This window comes from Ranitomeya imitator, chromosome 9, assembly GCF_032444005.1.
Source record: "Ranitomeya imitator isolate aRanImi1 chromosome 9, aRanImi1.pri, whole genome shotgun sequence".
Classification (NCBI taxonomy): domain Eukaryota; kingdom Metazoa; phylum Chordata; class Amphibia; order Anura; family Dendrobatidae; genus Ranitomeya; species Ranitomeya imitator.
This window is the reverse complement of record NC_091290.1, coordinates 100,529,937-100,552,307: the sequence shown is the minus strand read 5'-3', so window position 1 is coordinate 100,552,307 and position 22,371 is coordinate 100,529,937. Positions and strand designations below refer to the sequence as shown.

At 43.2% G+C, this 22,371-nt stretch overlaps 1 protein-coding gene across 2 annotated transcripts in view; it reads left to right on the top strand.

Annotated features, from left to right (window-relative positions):
- SMPD3 (sphingomyelin phosphodiesterase 3) overlaps positions 1-22,371 on the top strand; it is a 347,664-nt gene that overhangs the window by 226,384 nt on the left and 98,909 nt on the right. For both annotated transcript variants that reach the window (XM_069740342.1, XM_069740343.1), the window contains one exon: positions 11,252-12,809. In XM_069740342.1, the coding sequence (XP_069596443.1) occupies positions 11,493-12,809 (1,317 nt within the window). In that variant the 5' untranslated portion in view covers positions 11,252-11,492. The remainder of the gene's footprint in view (positions 1-11,251; positions 12,810-22,371) is intronic.

The following is a 22,371-nucleotide window of genomic DNA, read 5'->3' as shown; positions in this document are numbered from 1 at the left end:
GTTTTTCGCTCCCCTCCTTCCCAGAGCCATAACTTTTTTATTTTTCTGTCATTTTGGCCATGTGAGGGCTTATTTTTTGCGGGACGAGTTGTACTTTTGAACGACATCATTGGTTTTAGCATGTCGTGTACTAGAAAACGGGAAAAAAATTCCAAGTGCGGTGAAATTGCAAAAAAAGTGCAATCCCACATTGGTTTTTTGTTTGGCTTTTTTGCTAGGTTCACTAAATGCTAAAAATGACCTGCCATTATGATTCTCCAGGTCATTACGAGTTCATAGACACCAAACATGACTAGGTTATTTTTTATCTAAGTGGTGAAAAAAAATTCCAAACTTTGCTAAAAAAAAAAAAAAAAAAAAAAAAATCGCGCCATTTTCCGATACTCGTGGCGTCTCCATTTTTCATCATCTGGGGTCGGTTGAGGGCTTATTTTTTGCATGCCGAGATGACGTTTTTAATGATAGCATTTCGGTGCAGATAAGTTCTTTTGATCGCCCGTTATTGCATTTTAATGCAATGTCGCGGCGACCAAAAAAACGTAATTCTGGCGTTTCGAGTTTTTTTCCCGCTACGCTGTTTAGCGATCAGGTTAATACTTTTTTTTATTTGATAGATCGGGCGATTAAGAGCGCGGCGATACCAAATATGCGTAGATTTGATATTTTTTTTATTGATTTATTTTGATTGGGGCGAAAGGGAGGTGATTTAAACTTTTATGTTTTTTTTATTTTTTTCACATTTTTTTAAACTTTTTTTTTAACTTTTGCCATGCTTCAATAGCCTCCATGAGAGGCTAGAAGCAGGCACAACCCGATCGGCTCTGCTACATAGCAGCGATCTGCTGATCGCTGCTATGTAGCAGAATTGAACGTGTGCTGTGAGCGCCGACCACAGGGTGGCGCTCACAGCGACAGGCAATCAGTAACCATAGAGGTCTCAAGGACCTCTATGGTTACAATATACAAGCATCGCCGACCCCCGATCATGTGACGGAGGTCGGCGATGACGTCATTTCCGGCCGCCCGGCCGGAAGCGGTAGTTAAATGCCGCTGTCTGCGTTTGACAGCGGCATTTAACTAGTTAATAGGTGCGGGCAGATCGCGATTCTGCCCGCGCCTATTACGGGCACATGTCAGCTGTTCAAAACAGCTGACATGTCCCGGCTTTGATGCGGGCTCACCGCGGAGCCCTGCATCAAAGCAGGGGAGCCGGCATCGGACGGTATAGTACGTCCGATGCCGGTAAGGGGTTAAACTTCACTTATCGTGACTCTGTAGTCACATGCATTCTGATGGGAGATGTAAAACCGGCAGCAGTCGGCACTGTGTCTTCAGGTGTGCCCCATCAACATGCGATCCAACTTCTGGGGGCAACGGGCGGTCACCGGTTTTGCCCATTGAGCCTATAGTCCGTTAATTTGTAAAGATGAAGTGAGGAGTGCCGTAAAAGTCTCTGTCTGATGTGTACTCCAATGCACATCTGGCACCGAGGGGGAACACACTTCACGATCCCACACCTGGCATTCACTTCTCAATGCAACCACCACACGCTGTTTAGCTGAGCGCCCAACGCTCCCCGCGGTCGCTGATTCCCGGGGACCCTTACTGGATCTCTCCTGGATCTCAGCTCTGCACCTTCTCTCACTCTCCACCCCGAATCAATATATAAAAATATACAACTTAATTGAAACAAATACATCAAAGTACATGGGATATGACACGGGTTTAGCCAAAACATGGCTGGGATCACACAAAGGGACCAGGCACCAGCAGGTGTAAATAGGTATAGAGGGTTAATTTAAAGTTGCTCCAGTAACCAGCATAAGTATAAGATCCAAAGTACAAGTGCACACCTTAGAACAAACAGAAATCAGAAGGGCTGTATACCACATCTGAAAATGCTAGGAGAAGTACAAACCCAATCAAGGAGTCATAATATTTACCTGCCGATGTCTGGAGCCCTGTGCGACCCACCGTCCCCAACGCGCATTTCGGCGCTAAAGCCTTCTTCCACCTTGATTCGTGGTGGTGCTTGCTCTCTATTTTGAGTTTTGTCTAGTTTGGCACTGAATCTCTTTCTGACTTCCTCCACATTAATTTTGTTGCATGTGGATTTTGGCCTTGCATGTATAGGCTTTACCTTCTCTCACTCTGCAGAGTGCGATGCACCCCTGCTTCCTCTCTCTCTCAGCAGGAACCCTCTGCCTTCTCCCGCGCTTCCTGCTCCCTCGCCTCTCTGCTCACCACGCCCCCTCTCACCAGGTCATGGGTCTGTCCGGTTCCCTATTCTTTCCCCCGGCAACACTGGATGCAGCCTCGACAGTTCCGGGCCCGGCATTGCACAGGTATCCGCAGCTCAGTCTTCCTCCTTACACATGGCTAATGATGTAGTAGCAGAAGCACCACCAACAGTGGCACCAGCCATCCAGGCAATTGCACTACCAAACGGAGGTCAGAATTAGTCTCCTTTGCCTCTGGCAAATATATTGGGGATGGAGTGGAGTGCATTAAGGAATATATGGCACATTATTCGTCTCAGTCACAGTAGGTTGATGTTGCCTCTAACAGCAACGCCGTCAGTATAAGTCAGTGGTTTTCACAGAACAGTCTATCTGATCATAAACACTAAAAGGGATCATTTTTTTGAATTTTTTTTATTAAAAAAATCTGAAAAGTCTGCCAGTGTACTGCATTATTAAATTACGATCATTTCTATACTTAAGTCACTTTAACAATACTAAGACTGTGTTTGTGTTAAAAAAAATTAAAATGAGTCAGATACAGTCACAGAAGACATCAGTGATACGCACATCTTTTCAGGGAAATTGGGGTACCTGCAATTTGTGATAACGTTTTTTGAAAAATTTGCCAAATCTGGTGAATTTGAATTTAAAAAAGATTCAATCATCTCTAATGCTGAACTATTCTGGCCCATAAGAGCATCAGCTTAACATATAGAAAGGGATAAAACATTCTCCCCATACTCTTAAATTGAAATTATTTAAGGATCATTTCATACTGGCATAGGTGCCAGGCCGCGGCCTAAAAACAATTAAGTAAATAATTACATCTATTTTTTTATTATTATACAGGTGACTATCAGTCACTATTAGCTACAAATACTGCCAGTTACGGGATGTGAAAAAATAAATCGTACAAAAATATATTTCTCTATGATGACAAAAAAGAGATTAAGGGTTTGTCTGTTGGGACTTTTTGTACTTTTCTAAAAGTTAGTGAGTGACCTAAAGGGACCGTATGATCCGTCTGGCATAAATGAGCAGCAAGAATCACTTTTCATACTCTGGGCAGCAGAGGCTAATGAGAGAACAGGATATATTAAGGCATGAGTTTATCAAAGTAGCTAACTTTAACGGTTTTTTTCTTTCTACATACCGTGGTAAGGAAGTGCCAGACCTCATAATCTTTTGATGATTTTCAAGAGAAGTATAATAAAAAAAATTACAATAAAAGAGAAGAGACATAGGAACTTATGTATAAGGAAAATTCTAGATGAGACAGTTGGTGATTGGCAATTTTACCACATAAATTTAATTCCAATTTATCCATTTCTGTGCTACAATGAATTTTGAAAAAAAAAATTATAATTCATTTCTTTGATTCTTAGCCAAAACAGTTCAGTGATTGATTGCCACAAATGTATAAATAATATTTGCATCTAGCATGGAAGCATAAAAAACTGTGCCTGATGCGAATACAATATTTACTTTGGTTTGTGCATATACTTTGCCATTACCCAACTGGTGAAATCTCCTGTTTTTCCTACTTTTGATCTTAAAGTCTGAATCACATTATTTTATATTCCAATCATTTTGTTCAAATTTTATAAATGATTTGAAGAGGAAAGGGTAGGGGTGTGAGAAGGAAAGAAAGAAAGTTGATGTTTATATTGGGTAAACCTAAGGATGATGAATAAAGGGACGGATTGGAGAATAATTATATTGTAATAATATTATTAGCAGTGGGTATAACCAGCGTCGGACTGGAGCACCTTGGGCCCACCAGAGAAAATCATTCTTGGGGCCCACTATATAGCTACATAGAAATAGATACAAGACCACCAATTGTGCGGTAAAAAGCGCTGCTAATATCAGGGTATAATATAAGGTAGTTCCCGTCTTCATAATGTAGCAAGGGTTGGGGTAGCCCCCTCACAGAATATAATGTAGCCCCCTCATAAAATATAATGCGGTCCCCTCTCATAGAATATAATGCAGCACCCCACAAAATATAATGCAACCCCTTCAGGTATGACACAGTCCCCACCATAGAATATAATGTAGCACCCCCATAAGGTATAATGCAGCCCCCCTCATATAATATAATGCAACCCACCACAGAATATAATGTAGTCCCCGGAGAGAATGCAGTTCCACCACAGAATATAATGCAGCCCCTCATAGAGTATACTGTAGCCCCCTCATATAGTATGATATAGCCCCCCATAATATAATGTAGTCCCGAGAGAATAATGCAGCCCCACAACAGAATATTATGCAGCCCACCATACAGTATACTGTAACCCCTCATATAGTATAATGTAGCCCCCCATAATATAATGTAGTACCCTGAGTATAATGCAGTCCCCCCACAGAATATAATGTAGCCCCCCAGGGCCGTATTTAGAGTTTCTGCTGCCCTAGGCACTTTTAGTGCTGCCTCCCCCTTTGGTGAGTATGACACTATCGGCAGTGACTTTGGCAAGAATCGCTGATGTGAAAGTCGCCTTTTGCAGCAGATCGGGAAGTTTTTCTGCATCTGCCGCGTAACGGATCACTTACAGCAACACTGCATTCGGCCTCATTCATTCCCTATGGGATTTGCGGCACTTGCCGTGATCTGGCAAATGCGGTACCATACCTCCCAACTTTTGAAGGGAAGGAGGTATAAAGTTTGCGGCGCGCGTAGTGCGCCGCGGCAAATTTTAGGCAACGCCTCTGACCACACCCATTTCACAACTAGTCACACCCATATCCACGTCCCAACCACAGCCATTTAGCACTGCTGATCACACTGTTTTATATACAATAATTATAAACAAAACAAAAAAAGTTTGGCCACACATAATAGCCACACATGATGCTCAATACTGTATAATGGCCACACACAGTTCTCCATACTGTATAATGGCCACACATGATGCTCAATACTGTATAATGGCCACACATGATGCTCCATAATGTATAATGGCCACACAGTGCTCCATACTGTATAATGGCCACACATAGCGCTCCATACTGTATAATGGCCACACATAGCACTCCATACTGTATAACGGCCACACACAGTTCTCCATACTGTATAATGATCCCACATGATGCTCAATACTGTATAATGGCCACACATGATGCACCATAGTGTACTGGTATCAGATCATAATGGAGAGCCGGGCAACCTGGAAGCAATTTTTGGATACACATGGCCAGGTAGGTACGGAGGCCTTCCTTCTGCGCTGTCCTCTCTTTTTACTTGCTGCCTAACAGCTCACCCTCCTGCTGCTAACTGTCTCTCTCTGTTTTTAAAAACTAACCATTGCCCGCATGGCAGGCAGCTTGAGCCTATCACAGGTGCCGCTCCTTTGTGTGGGCTCCAGGCTCTGGTATGCTGCTGTGCCGCTGGGTATTAGATCAGGCCAGGAGACCTGCAATCCCCTGCCCTCCAGATTTAGCTGCCAAGACTTCAGTACCCATGCAACCACGGACTCCAGTATCCGGTTCCTAGCGCTCAGGTCTGGGGCGCGTTTAATCACAACTCCACTCCCCAGGTTTTGATCTACTTCTCTCCTACCGACACCTAGTAAGAGGAACCCTCCTTGCTTCCAGGCATGACATTACTCCCTGTGAGGGAGGCAATGCCACTGTGGAAACCCGACTCCTTTGGTGTCACATTTTTCTTCTCTTACAGGTTGGATCGGGGGCTTATCTACAGCATTCGCTGTAGATATGCCCTGAAAGGCAGTGACCGCATCTTATATTTGCTAAACCTGCTGACAAGTTCACATTAAGGACTCGTTCAGACTAGTGTATATTACAGATGTGAGAAGTCTGCATAAAAATGGGAAAAGCACATTGACCAATGTAATTCAACTGGCTTGTTCAGATAGACTGAGTGTCGGTGCACCACTTCAGGAAGCAAGAGCTCCTAACTTCATCATGTCACCGCACACAGACTGGTGTGAACAGCGCTGATCTTGATTAATCAGTCCAGTGTCTTTTTCAAGTGGAATCTGCTCAAAAGTGCTAACTAAACTCTCAAAAGAATGAAAATATGTATTTCTATGCTGTTGCACTTCTTGTTGTTCATATGTGCAGTCTTTTGAGCATCTTTTAACCACTTCAGGTTTCCAAAGACCCTCGGCGGTTCAACGTGACTTGACCATTTTTCACTTAGATGAGCTCTATAATTTAAAATAGTAGTCAATGAGAAGGTTCTAAAGATGTTCAAAAGACACTCAGGCATCTTTTTGCGTGTTTTGACAGCATTTTTGCTTCAAATATTGCTAGCTGTTCCTTCATTGTTGAAGCAAGTTAAAATAAAGGCCAGAAAATGGCATTCAAAAAAATGAAAGCAAAAAAGACGGAAGAATGCTCAAAAGAAATGTAAAAAAGTGCTTGGGAATAAAAATGTCGACATTTCCTGAAGTGATGTCCTCTAGAAAAACTAGAAAAGTCATTGTGTGTATATACCTTAAGGCGACATTTCTGATTTTATTTTTTACCAAGACAATTTTAAACTTTTTTTATATTAATGATCTCAGTGGTTATCAGTACTTATACTCACGGCGTAATCTCAAGCACAATTTATTACATACAATACAAAATAGATTGGAAGTAAAACTGACAAAATCTGGGAATTTGCAGATGTTTTCCATTGTCTCCATAGATTGATAGATGTTTGCAGCGATCATCTACATCTACGGTATGTTCTCTGAACAGAACAGACTCAGCTATAACAGAGTTCTTGCCTCAGGGAGCAGACCCCCCAAACACAGGCAGAATGAAGGTGCTCACTTCATCTGTTCTTCTCAGTGGAGTTGTCACAGGAAATAATGGTTATTGTTCTGTCATGGCAAAGATAAATGGCTCCTGGCTAAAACCAGAGTTAATGGAGTCCCAGGGAGAGAACGCTTTTTGTTTATGTGAGAGGTGTCATTTCTTCTTTCATACTGAGATACTGGCATAGATAACTCATGCCAGTACATCCATCCCTTGTGAGAAAGTATATTTGACTCTATGTCACTAATGGGTATTAAACGTCTGTTCTTACTGGAGGTGTGATGCACAGGGCTAAATTTACATTTAGTGCTGCACCTTAATGCACAAATAAGTCATACTCAATATACACATGCAAGTTTAGGTCACAAAAAATTGTAATCATACAAGGGAAAACTGTTTAAAAAGTATCTGTCACTTGCTCCAAAAACTGATTTACATATCTGGCAAAAATCTCTGCGCTCTCGGTATTCTGCCATTCTTTTCTATTTTGCGCTCCATCACCCCTTTGCAGAGATATTCACATTTGTTGCTTTTGGAGGCCAGTATGTGAAATCTCTGCTTGCTAACTGGGTGTTTCTTCTGAGTCTTTCGCCCAATCCCTCCTAGATGCTTGGCAGAATCTGAGTCTGCTAGACTGTTTAATCAGAGTCTGAGCTGTTATTGGCAGCAGTTGTGGAGGGATGAAAGTGCACACCACCAGGGAAAACTCCGCAGACACACCAAGTTGGTCTGCAAACAGGAATTTCACATATTATACTCCAAAGACAAATGTAAATATCTCTGCAATGGAGTGACTCAACTCAAAAAGGAAAAAAGCAGGAGAATCAGGAGAGCTCGGGGATATTTACAAAGCATTTAACTACATTTTTTTAGCAAGGGACTGATCCTCTAATTAAATCACCAAAAAAGGCATGTACATTTGTCCGATTTGCACCAATTGTCATCCAATTGAAATTTATAGTCATTTTTTTTCAGAATTGTAAGCTTGTGTGTGAATAATATACTATTTTGCTTTGTATTTATCACATACAATGAAAAATAATGTGCCAGGAAGTGTGCAGCCAAACAGCTTTACCCTAAACAGGAGATCCTGTCTGGGTTAATAATACATAATATTAATGTTCAATCATGGGCAACAGTGTGCTTGCAGCTCTTTGTGGAGGGTCCTAGATGCTTGTGTGCTGCCCCGGCCGGGCTGCTGCTGTAACGGTACTGGGTCACTGCAGTCTGAGGGCTGGTCGAGTTTGACCCGGTGGTGAGTGCTAGTTTGTCAATTGTGGGGTTAATAAAAAGGTTTGTAAAGCCAGATGGGATGTTTGGTCTTGTATGGCCAGGCACTGATGAAGGTCCCTGAGAGTTAGGTGGTGATGGACAGTGCCAGACGATTAACCCCTTCCATACTAGTGTTGGCTCCCAGGGGAGTTGGAGCAGGAATGGTGCAGCAGAGAATAATTAGTGCTAGACTGGGTAATGATCACTTTTAGTGATGAGCGAATATACTCGTTACTCAAGATTTCCCGAGCATGCTCGGGGGTCCTCCGAGCATTTTTTTAGTGCTCGGAGATATATTTTTTTCTTGGCGCAGCTAAATGATTTACATCTGTTAGCCAGCTTAAGTACATATGGGGATTGCGTGGTTGCTAGGGAATCCCCTATGTACGTATGCTGGCTAACATGTAAATCAATTAGCTGCGGCAAGAAAAACTAAATCTCCAAGCACTAAAAAATAATCGGAGGACACCCGAGCATGCTCCAGAAATGTCGAGTAATGAGTATATTCGCTCATTACTAGACAGTTTGTAACTTTTACTGAAGTTCTGCAATCAGTTCTAGAAGCTTCCATACAATTGACATACAGTGTTTTGGTCAGTTTCAGTTTCTCTGCTGTGGCATAGTGTAGACTTCCTGCTGTTAATAGTAACTTTGGTAAATTAATTTTTAGACCCTGAGGGGTTCAAGGTAAGCAGTTACTGGATCTGTGAGCTCTTCCAGCGAGCAGGCAGCTCGAATCATATGGAAAACCCTTTCTCTTGTAGCAGTGTCCCTGATTTTTTGTGCTACTGAGCTCCTGGGCAAAAGCACACTACTGCTTGTTATATGAAAACCGAGCAGTCTTTCAGTTTAGCACGGACCCTGGAAGTCTCTGTGCTCTAGGGACTGATACCCTGCCTCTTGCAGCTTATCCTGGCAGAGAGAGCATGCTCATTCCTCTGGCTGTGGAACTCCATGTTCCTACCTCTTTCTACATCTTGGCTACTCTGCACATGGCAACCACTCAGAAGCACCTCCTCCCCTCTGAGGGATCCTGCATGCTTCCTAGTTCAGGCAAAAGTGCACAATCTCCCAGTAAGGGATCAGGTAAAATGTGTGGATGCATTTATAATAGCAGAGAACTAAGCTCTCACCATAGTTGGCAATACAGATAAAAGTATATCACACATGCAGGCATTTTGTGGCGCTATAGACATGGGCACCACATTTGGCTAAGAGAACAGTATGCATTTTTTGTTCTCATGATATACAAAATAAATTCATGATTGTGGAAAAGATGCTGACATGCCCCCTTTAAATATCCTGGGTTCTGCAGAGATGTAGATCTCTTAGGATGGATGCACACATTGCAGATTTGGAACATATTTTCTGCATGGAGCCGCATTAAAATACGGTAACAGCTAAGATAATGCATTTTACAAGTCTCATCTACACACTGCAGAATTTTTCCACACATACTGTAAATTGACTTGTTTAGCAGATTTCATGCAAATCATGCATAGAGTGATATTCTCAACACAGTTCATAACAAAATTTGCTTGTCACAAGTTCAGATTTTGATGCGGTAACGTTGCAGATGGATAAGTGTGGATAAACAACTGTCACTCACAGTGTAGGAAAGACTACGTGCAACACAAAAGGATGAGGTGAAAGGAGCCCAAAACTAAGGAAGGGGGGAATGGAGACCCCTGGGCAGATCTAAAGTCACCCTGTCTGCCCTAAACGTCCCTATATAGGTTGTGCAACTATCGCCGAGCAGGAACCGAATTCCTGCCTGTCCCTGACGATAAGCCCTGCTTAGGGAATGATGGGGAAGCACTAATCAATCCCCACTACCACTAAAAACAGCTTGGATAGGCGAACAAGGGGAACACTTATCTTGAGGAGACTCGGATGAAACACAGCCATCCTCCAGCAAAACCAAAGAGGAAAATAGCCGACTTCTATAGCTCCAAGCCTCAACAGGGGAAAATGGAAATATCACCGGCAACTCCCAGCAGCAGTCTGGAAGTCTATAAACACCCAGGTCTAGGTGTGTCAATTAAAGCGAGAGAAAGGTTGCCACTGGGTCAAAGAGTCAGAAGGGTTAAGAAGGTGTCTCCAAAGCCAAATGCAGAGACCTTCTGCAGCTAGATGCAGTAGGACTGTCTGCAGCTTCTGACATACCCATGACAGCAACGGAAAATCTGCAACAATTTCATGTGTGCATATACCTTGATTTGTCTGAATTATATACTTTCACATGCAAAACTTGATTGGCGTGATATTCAGGAGAGTATACTAGATAAAACTATGTATTTTTTACTTACTTTACATAAGGTTTTGTCTTTCCATTTCCCATTCTGAAGGCCAAGCAAATGCTCAAAAAGAAGGGCTATAAAATGTCCTCAAAATTGTACCCTAAGAATGTTTTAGGATGTGAATAGTATATGACTGACAATTGCCACTATTCCACAGACTAAACGTACACAGAAAGACTTAAGTGCATAATCATTCACAATTATTTCCCTAGGAAACACGTCCAACGACAAACCATATTTTGGACATTTGTCATTGATCGCATCTTTTGTGCAGACATATAAATCATTGTTTGCCATTGGTACATCCCCGCGTGTAAACAGGAACCTGCATATTTCTTAATGGAAAATGCATAGGGAGGAGAGGACGATCTCACAATCATATTTACACAAAAACATACAATGCTTTTAGCATATAAATGCAAGGAAATAAAGGCCGATCAACCTGCTATATCATCAGTTGTTACAGGTAATGTCCCTCTCCGTATATAAGGACCTTTAGTCAGTCAGTCTCCAGTTGCCATATTTTCTTACTCAACAATTTCAGACCAATAGGAACAAGCCAATTCTTTGCGATTTTTCACGTTATATTGATTTGCATGAGTTGCGATGCGTTTTTAAATATTATATATAAATCACTTTTTTTTCCTCTTTCTCTCTCTCCAGAATACCAGATATGAAGTCTTCAATCAAGCAATGACACACTTCTTGTTTCAAAAACATTCCTATCCTACATATATCTTTGATTCAGGTGACATGTCAGGGTGATATTTGACAGAAGTACAAATTACTCAATTTTGGAGGGGGGTTTGGAGGTGGTTTTTGCCTTCTGCCCCCTTTATTTGTATAATTCGTCAAGAGTGGCATTATACAGAAGCTCCCATGAAGAGGACACTACTGAGCTGAGATGGTTTTGCACACTTCCCCCTTTCCCAGTAGCTTCCTGTCATTCCTCCACTCCCTATCGTGGGCATTCATTTTTCCTTGCTTTTGGCTTGGAGATCGTCTCCTAGCCTCTTTTCTGCCAACAACCTATGAGAAACGTCAGCGGTCCGATGATCCCTGTTACTTCCAGGCACTTTGTATTATCATTACTACCCCAATATACTTGGCCTTGCTTGTCTCCTCTCTCCCTTTTGCTTTCATTGGATTTCTTCTATGGTCACCTCTCCAAGCTGTTCGTAGACCGTATATCTACTCTCGACTACAAGACAAGGCCAGGGCCACTGGAGCAAAGCTGCTAACAGAATGGAGGGCCACAAGCAGCGCTAAAAGTTTTTGCTTTGGCTCAGCCAATGTCTGCCTGTTGCCAGACTCATTGGCCAGGTTTACAAACCTCTTCAATACTCAGGCACGGGCCAAAGAAATTGGAAGGAGAATTCGTAATGGTGCCAGTAGACCTCAAATCAAGATTTACATAGACTCTCCAACCAACACATCTATTAGTGCTGCAAGCTTTAGTAGCCTAGTTTCTCCACAGGGTGCAGATGTCACCCACCGAGCTGTCAATATGGGCATGAAGAGAACTACATCCATGGAATACAAAGTAGAAAATTTGGGGGAAAATAATGAAGAGGGAAGGGATGGGAAGAATGGTGGAGATATGGGTGAAGGAGAAGATGCGTGTATTATTCGAATCAGTGGTGAGGACCACATATCTGACATGGAGCCTGATGCTATGAGTGGACATGTCAATGCGGCCTGCTTGGCCGAAACTGAACCAGACTTTCAAAAAAGCCCAACCTCTAACCATAAGCACAGGGAAGGGGATGGTGGAAGTCTGGACAGCTGCACCACTTCCCGTGAATCGTTAGTCAAGGGCCGGGTGGCAGATGGAGCTACTGACCAAAGCAGCATTAATAACAAACTTCTGTACAAAGCATCCATCATTAAAAAAGCTGCAGCTAGGAAAAAAAAGCATACAGACGATATTCTTGACCATGAAATATCTGCCTTCTTTCCAGCCAATTTGGACTTCCTTTGCCTTCAGGAAGTATTTGACAAACGGGCTGCAGAAAAGTTGAAAGAACAATTACACTATTATTTTGAGCATATTCTGTACGATGTGGGGGTCTACAGCTGTCACGGCTGCTGCGGCTTTAAGTGTCTGAACAGTGGGCTCATGTTTGCAAGCCGCTACCCCATACTGGATGCTACCTATCACTGTTATCCCAATGGGAGAGGAATAGATGCGCTGGCCGCCAAGGGAGCTCTGTTTATTAAGGTGAGTCAGTGGTGCGTATTTTACATAGACTGCACGGTAATGCTTAGATGCTGTCACTGTTCTGAATATCGCTTGCAGATAGCAGACTTTCAGACGCCATTTGATACGGTGTCGGTTGTACAGACAGATACAAACTCATACTCAGATTGATGTATGCAACAACTTAATGAAATCTGAATACATTCATGATTCAATTTATGGAGGTGGAGGTTAAAATGTCCATGTATCAAATGTTTTCATAAATCCTTTTATAAGCTGATAAACATCATTGATCATCTTAATTATTTTCATCCTCCGCTGCTCTGACTAGAACTGCATTTTGTTTCCAGGCTGCTTGAATTACTGTTATGATACTGAGCATTCTATGTATGTTACAATAAGAAGACATAGTGTAGTGCACCGAATTCACAGAGCAATGGAAGCTTTTTAGTTTGTTGCCGAGATTGCTATTGATTATATAAAACGTAATCAGTCATGCATTGGACGCTAATAGCAATGTTCCTCTGGAAAATTCAATTTTTACTTAATTTTTCTCATAAGGAACAGGCACTGCTGCTTAACACGTTTATGTGATTAACTTTAAAGCCTACCTGTCCTTTTACAGAAAACCTACCAAAAAAGCATGGTCTTCCTTCCTTCATCCCCCACAACAAGTTTTTTTGTGCATATATCAGTCTGGTGTGCCCAAGGACTGGCTAATGCCAATGCTCTGAGTGGATAGTTTCTATTCATCAGTATTCTGTCAGCACTATAGAGGTTGGAACTTCCGATCCCTTGGTTGACATCTTGCATTGCTTCTGCCATTACCCAAAGCCCTTTACTGCAATGCTATATCTTTGTAATATACCTGTATGCAGTTGGACAGACAGGAAAGGGCAAGCAGAGAGACCACCACACACACACACACACACACACACACATTTCCTGTGGTTTGTCTCCGTGTCTTTGATGCTATAGATGGATCACACAACAGTAAACAGTGAACAGCAACTTATACGGAAGGAAGACACATAGTTGCTTAGAGTTCCATTTGTCTCTAAATTATGGAAAGCTTTTTGTAGTAAACTTGGGATTGACTTCTGCTTACAGTACCACCCTGAAACCTATGGTCAGACTGAGAGGACAGATCAGTCTTTGGAAAAAATTTTAAGGTGCTTTGTGACAGCTCGGCAGAAGCACTGGTCTTCGTTTTACCTCTCACTGAGTTTGCTTTTAACAGTCGAGTAAATCAGTCTACTGAAACCTCACAGTTTTTCTGTAATTATGGTTTGCATTCCCATTTTGGTGAATTTTGCAAGATTAGTTCTGAATGTCCTGGGGTGGAGGTCGCCGTACAGAGACTTGGGGATGTCTGGAGGAAGGTTCAAAAGTATATTGGGACTGCTCAGATACACCAAAAACAGAACACCAACAGGGAGCGTTTGATGGGTCCTGTGTTTAAGATTGGGGATAAGGTTTGGTTGTCATCCAGGAACATTAAACTTAAAGTGCCATTGACAAAGTTGGGTCCAAAGTTTATTAGTCCATATGAGATCATAGAGGTGGTCAGTCCAGTGGCATTCAGATTAAAGCTTCCTCCATCAATTCACATCCCTAAAAGTGTTACATAAATCCCTATTAAAGGAGCTTGTACTTTTGGTATTGTCTCCCTCATCCCTGCCTCCTCCGATTTTGGTTGATGGAGGCTTGGAGTATGAGGTTCAGAGGTTTGTGGATTCTCATAAGGTCTGTAATCTCTTCTAGTACCTCATCCACTGGAGGGGATACAACCCAGAGGAGAGTTCTTGGTTCCCAGCTTGAGATGTGAAGGCTGAGGGTACTGTCATGGTTTCACCCATCAGTGTGTCTGGGATGCAGCTATTGACAGCTCAGTCATCGAATCTGGTACAGTGCAATGTTGAAACTGTCAGAACTTTGACAGCTCAGTCGTCCAGTTTGGTGCAGGGGTGTGCTGAGCTGTCTTAGGAATGAGCGCGTTAATAACCTTCGATGACGTTGCGGCTTGTGATTGGTCGCGTGAGCGGTCACATGACCGCTCAGCGACCAATCACAAGCTGCGACGTCATCGAAGGTACTTAACAAGCTCATTCATAGGAAGGAAAACATGGCGATTGCAGCGGTGACAACCAGGGCCCGTCCGAGGGTAAGTATATCAATATTTTTTATTTTTATTCTTTATTTTACACATTAATCTAAATCCCGATACCGATTCCCGATATCACAAAAATATCGGAACTCGGTATCGGAATTCCGATACCGCAAATATCGGCCGATACCCGATACTTGCGGTATCGGAATGCTCAACACTAATACTCACCCCTCCGATGAACCCTGGCTCTCACCGCTGCAAGCGTCTGCCTCCGTTCCTAAGAATGCAGAGAGTGAAGGACCTTCGATGACATCGCGGTCAGGTGACCGGTCACCTGACCGCTCACGTGACTGCGACGTCATTGAAGGTACTTCACTCTCTGCATTCTTAGGAACGGAGGCAGACGCTTGCAGCGGTGACAGCCAGGGTTCGTCGGAGGGGTGAGTATATCCATATTTTTTATTTTTATTCTTTATTTTTTACATGAATATGGATCCCAGGGCCTGAAGGAGAGTCTCCTCTCCTCCAGACCCTGGGAACCATACGCCGAAGATGACTGGGAACTTATAGGAACTTCCGATTCCGATTTCCGATATCGCAAAAATATCGGAACTCGGTATCGGATATCTGATACTGCAAATATCGGGTATCAGCCAATATTTGCTGTATCGGAATGCTATCAGGCCCAGCTGCTTTGCCAATAACTAGTCTACTAAACTGTTTTCTCACATCGCTTTGGGAGACAGTGAAAGCAGGCAATTTATCCCCCAATGTCAATGCTGCCAATCGTTTCCCAGCTCCATCCCCCATTCCTGATGATGCTGTGCTTGTGTTGGTGAATGTGTTGAAAAACTCATTCATTTCATTAGCCAAGGGCAGATCCACTTTCCCTTGCTCCGGCTTTGCCATAAACCCAGTTAGCTGTTTCATGACTGACCACACCACCATGGAATTGTTGTGTGACAATTTATTTTCTAATTTAATTCGGAACGCCTCACGGGCATTCTTAATTTTCCCCTTTAAATCCCTTTGTATCAATTTCAGTTTCTTTGTATCCTTCATTTTAAGTGCCATTTTTTTCTCGTTTAGTAAATGTTTCAATTCTTTTGTAATCCAAGGCTTGTTATTTGCGTAGCATTGAATCTTTTTAGCTGGTACAACAGTGTCAATACAAAAATGTATATAATCCTTTACTCACCCGACAATATCATTTACATCATCATGCTCTCCCCTGTCCCATATCACCTCCCAGTCTTGTAGAGCCTCCTCTGCCGCTTGAGTCCACTTCCTAATTAGTTTTATTGTCACTGGTTGTTTGCTAACAACAGGGTGGTATGATGAGACAATAGTATGAGGTTGTGGTCTGATTTCCCCAGGGGGCAGTGCAGATGATGAATAGGCGTCTTTAATATTCGCATAGAAGAGATCCAATATACTGCTGTCCCTTATGCCACATTTTACATATTGATTGAACTTTAACAGAGCCATGATCTCAAAGGCTCTTGCAATGTCCCCAGAGATTATAGTTAACGAGTTTGGGTGCATTGTCTGGAGGCGATCTAGCACCCTTGACAATACTTCCCCAGCTGCCTCTTGGTTTGGGGATGGAGGTATATACATGACTACTTTAATGCAAATGGAAAATTCTCTAGGTAGATAGTAGGGCCTGAGGTCAACTGCTAAGAGTTCAATGTTTTGACAGCAATGACTTTCCTTCACAGTTACGTGCCTCTGACTACACCATCTGTTATTAATGTATAATATCACCCCATCCCCTTCTTCTTACCACACTTAGCTTTGTCTCTATCAGCTCGAACCATGTGAAACCCTGGAATCGAGACACTTGAATCCGGGACCTCCCCAAGTAACCAAGTTTCTGTAAAGCACATGAGACTGCATTCCTTGAACTCCATCTGGGTTTTACACAGGGATAGTAGTTCATCCGTCTTATTTCCCAGCGAGCGTACATTACCCATGATAATGGATGGGACTGCTGGTTTAAACCTGAGGCTGCCGTCACACTAGCAGTATTTGGTCAGTATTTTACATCAGTATTTGTAAGCCAAAACCAGGAGTGGGTGATAAATGCAGAAGTGGTGCACATGTTTCTATTATACTTTTCCTCTATTTGTTCTACTCCTGGTTTTGGCTTACAAATACTGATGTAAAATACTGACCCAATACTGCTAGTGTGACGGCAGCCTTATTCTCCTGGACTTCACCTTTTTTCCTACTCTGCAGCCTCTGAAAGGTTTCCACACTTCACGGGGATCAAGTGGTATTGCCACAACTGGAGTAGCCTTCATCCTGCTCAGCTCCAGAAGTCGATCCCTTGAATACGCAACACTTTTAGTGACAGACTTAGGGGCAACCAGCAGATCAGTGTCCCTGTTCTTTGCTCCAGTCTGCGCTGTAACTGACTGTTTCCAGTGTTCTCCTCTGTACACGGATGGCTGCATCAGTAACCAACTGTGGCTAGTAGTGGTTGCATTAGATTCATGCCCATGGGTGCGTCACATCACTGATATCGATTTAGGAGTTGCATGTAACTGTAGGGGGGGATGTACGTAGTAGTGGCAGATCCAGGTGCTAATCCAGCTCTGCGTGTCCAGAGGTAGTTGTATGGGTGAATGGTTTCCGCCTTCCCACAATGGTCCGTCATACAGGAACAGTGCGATCCACAGAGTATAAACCATCCATCAATCCGCGGTTACAAATTAGGAGTCCATAAAGGTACCAAAGCCAGTAGAAAGTCCAAAAGAAAGTCCAAAAGAACAGACAACATACAGAGACAAAACAAACAAAAGAGTAGCTGCTGCTGCAAAGGGCTGCCAGTAGCACGGTGCCGTGTTATGTCCTCTGACTTGCAGAGAGCAGATAGGCACGTCTGCTCCCTCCGGAGTCTAAAGTCTTTTTCTCCCAAACCTCTGACAGAAGTACATTCAGCTACGGTTGACTCCTTTATTTTGCCTGGATGTTCAGCTCTTGGCTTTTGAATGTATGGATGGGCTTCATTTCATATTTTCCAACTGTCATGGCACTCGCATGATGAAGTTTGGCAATTTTCTTAGCCAAGAGACACCTATCCGAGCTGAATGATGCTGCTTCTCATTTCTTGAGAAATCTTCTGAGTAGCTACTCCTTAATTTGAACCATTAACCTTTCGCTTGGAAATCAACCTAATCAAACATTGAGCTATAGGGAATGTGAGAACAGGTTGTAATATACAGGAAGAAAAAGATTTTTCCATCTCCAAGAGATACATGGTAACAATATAGCGACATGACAAGAATCTGCATACCTAATCATATGCTAAATAGTTGCCAACCGAATTTATGTATGAGATAGCCAAGATGATTGTCTATAAAATAATAGTAGTCTTACATTTGAAGCTGTAGTGGATGGTGAGGTATGAAGCCTGAAAGTCAAAAGTGTACTGTGCTGTATACTGTACACTGTATATTACATAGGAGACACTGGGACGCTGGGACTGGTGTATATAAGTCATATAGGAGACACTGGAAAACTGGTGTACATACCTCACATAGGAGATACTGGGACTAGTGTTTTTACATCAAATAGGGGCTGGGGCTGGTGTATATTATATCTACTATATAATTGTCTAAGGGGTACTTCCGTCTGTCCTTCTGTCTGTAACGGTTATTCGTTCGCTGATTGGTCTCGGCAGCTGCCTGTCATGGCTGCCGTGACCAATCAGCGACGCGCACAATCCGGAAGAAAATGGCCGCTCCTTACTCCCTGCACTCACTGCCCTGCACCCACATAAACCCCTCCAGTCTGCCCTCACACAGGGTTAATGGCAGCGGTAATGGACCGCGTTATGCTGCGGTGTAATGCAGTCGGTTACCACTGCTATTAACCCTGTGTGACCAAGTTTTTTACTATTGACGCAGCCTATGCAGCGCCAACAGTAAAAACATCGAATGTTAAAAATAATTTAAAAAAATAAAAAATGATTATATACTCACCTACACCGCCTTTCCCACTCCTCACGATGCAACTGGCATGTTCCGGTCGCACGGAAGGTCTGGCAGAAGGACCTGCCATGACGTCACGGTCATGTGACCGCGACGTCATCACAAGGCCTGCGCAGAAAGGACCTGCTGTGAAGTCACGGTCATGTGACCGCTACACGGTCATGTGACCGCAACGTCATGACAGGTCCTGCACGACAAGGACCTGCCGTGATGTCACGGTCATGTGACCGTGACACGGTCATGTGACCGCGACGTCAGCACACCCTGGGACCGGAAGATGCCGCCTGCACCCCACACAGGCGACAGTGCTACAACGCACCTGCGGAAGGTGAGTATATGTTTATTTTTTATTTTAACCTGTGTCATACGTGGCTGGGCAATATACTACATGGGCTGTGCAATATACTACGTGGCTCTGTGCTGTATACTACGTCACTGGGCAATATACTATGTCACTGGGCAATATACTATGTGGCTCTGTTGTATACTATGTCACTGGGCAATATATGATGTAACTGGGCAATCTACTACGTGGCTGGGCAATATACTATGTGGCTGGGCAATATACTACGTGGCTGGGCAATATACTACATGGCTGGGCAATATACTACATGGCTGGGCAATATACTAAATGGCTGGGCAATATACTACGTGGCTGGGCAATATACTACATGGCTGGGCAATATACTACATGGCTGGGCAATATACTACGTGGCTGAGCAATCTACTACGTGGCTGGGCAATATACTACGTGGCTGGCCAATATACTACGTGGCTGGCCAATATACTACGTGGCTGGGCAATATACTACGTGGACATACATATTCTAGAATACCCGATGACTTAGAATCGGGCAACCATCTAATATACAGTGGGGCAAAAAAGTATTTAGTCAGTCAGCAATAGTGCAAGTTCCACCACTTAAAAAGATGAGAGGCGTCTGTAATTTACATCATAGGTAGACCTCAACTATGGGAGACAAACTGAGAAAAAAAAATCCAGAAAATCACATTGTCTGTTTTTTTAACATTTTATTTGCATATTATGGTGGAAAATAAGTATTTGGTCAGAAACAAAATTTCATCTCAATACTTTGTAATATATCCTTTGTTGGCAATGACAGAGGTCAAACGATTTCTGTAAGTCTTCACAAGGTTGCCACACACTGTTGTTGGTATGTTGGCCCATTCCTCCATGCAGATCTCCTCTAGAGCAGTGATGTTTTTGGCTTTTCGCTTGGCAACACGGACTTTCAACTCCCTCCAAAGGTTTTCTATAGGGTTGAGATCTGGAGACTGGCTAGGCCACTCCAGGACCTTGAAATGCTTCTTACGAAGCCACTCCTTCGTTGCCCTGGCGGTGTGCTTTGGATCATTGTCATGTTGAAAGACCCAGCCACGTTTCATCTTCAATGCCCTTGCTGATGGAAGGAGGTTTGCACTCAAAATCTCACGATACATGGCCCCATTCATTCTTTCATGTACCCGGATCAGTCGTCCTGGCCCCTTTGCAGAGAAACAGCCCCAAAGCATGATGTTTCCACCACCATGCTTTACAGTAGGTATGGTGTTTGATGGATGCAACTCAGTATTCTTTTTCCTCCAAACACGGCAAGTTGTGTTTCTACCAAACAGTTCCAGTTTGGTTTCATCAGACCATAGGACATTCTCCCAAAACTCCTCTGGATCATCCAAATGCTCTCTAGCAAACTTCAGACGGGCCCGGACATGTACTGGCTTAAGCAGTGGGACACGTCTGGCACTGCAGGATCTGAGTCCATGGTGGCGTAGTGTGTTACTTATGGTAGACCTTGTTACATTGGTCCCAGCTCTCTGCAGTTCATTCACTAGGTCCCCCCGCGTGGTTCTGGGATTTTTGCTCACCGTTCTTGTGATCATTCTGACCCCACAGGGTGGGATTTTGCGTGGAGCCCCAGATCGAGGGAGCTTATCAGTGGTCTTGTATGTCTTCCATTTTCTAATTATTGCTCCCACTGTTGATTTCTTCACTCCAAGCTGGTTGGCTATTGCAGATTCAGTCTTCCCAGCCTGGTGCAGGGCTACAATTTTGTTTCTGATGTCCTTTGACAGCTCTTTGGTCTTCACCATAGTGGAGTTTGGAGTCAGACTGTTTGAGGGTGTGCACAGGTGTCTTTTTATACTGATAACAAGTTTAAACAGGTGCCATTACTACAGGTAATGAGTGGAGGAAAGAGGAGACTCTTAAAGAAGAAGTTACAGGTCTGTGAGAGCCAGAAATCTTGATGGTTTGTTTCTGACCAAATACTTATTTTCCACCATAATATGCAAATAAAATGTTAAAAAAACAGACAATGTGATTTTCTGGATTTTTTTTTCTCAGTTTGTCTCCCATAGTTGAGGTCTACCTATGATGTAAATTACAGACGCCTCTCATCTTTTTAAGTGGTGGAACTTGCACTATTGCTGACTGACTAAATACTTTTTTGCCCCACTGTATATATACACACATACAGTGGCATGCAAAACTTTAGACACCCCTGGTCAAAATTACTGTTATTGTAAACAGTTAAGCAAGTTGAAGATGAAATGATCTCTAAAAGGGCTAAAGTTAAAGATTACACATTTCCTTTCTATTTTGGGCAAATATGTATATACAGATAGACAATACAGTTGTGCCCAAAAGTTTACATACCCAGGCAGAATTGTTGCTTTCTTGGCCTTTTTTTGAGAGAATATGAATTATAACACCAAAACTTTTTCTCCACTAATAGTTAGTGGTTGGGTGAAGCCATTTATTGTCAAACTACTGTGTTTCTTTTTAAATCTGGCACAATTCATTTTTGGATTTGTGGCAGCTCTGGTTCCACACTGTTTTAAAAGTAGCTTTTTTACTTTTATGACTATCGGGGGTTAATGTCAGTTTTCCCCCTGCTGGCAATATGGTATAGCTGCAGTGCTGCTGGGTCAGCTGATGTGGGTGGTGACCACTCCCACCATCCTTTAAATGGTCACCTTATGCATCAGCTGACTGTTGGTGATAGAGTTTCTCTGGAGACCAGGCAGTGTGTGAGGAGCTCTCTGATGCCAGTGTGTTACAGCTGTTTGAGGTCCTAGGGTCGTATCCTACGCTGAGTGATGTTTTGGAGTCCTGTTGCTGTGCTATCTGCGGTACGGAGCTTGGCTGCGGTGTCTGGAAGCTAAGTGTTGTGTTTATTCCTTGTCCCTTTTGTGTTTGTCACTGTCCCCTGTGTGGTACCTTCTGCAGTGGTGAGGCTAGTGCTCCTTGCCAGCCAGTGCACTAGCCAGGGCAGTGTGAGGTGACAGTGAGGGACGATGTTCCTGATGGTGGTGGTGGGGAAGGACCCACTTAGGGAATTAGGGGAGTGCAGGGACAGGCTCAAGTTTCAGCAGGAGGTGACCATTCCTTCATTACTTATTGATAGGGCCTTCCTCCCCCCTTTTCCCATTGTGAGTTTGTTATGCCATCCGCTGAC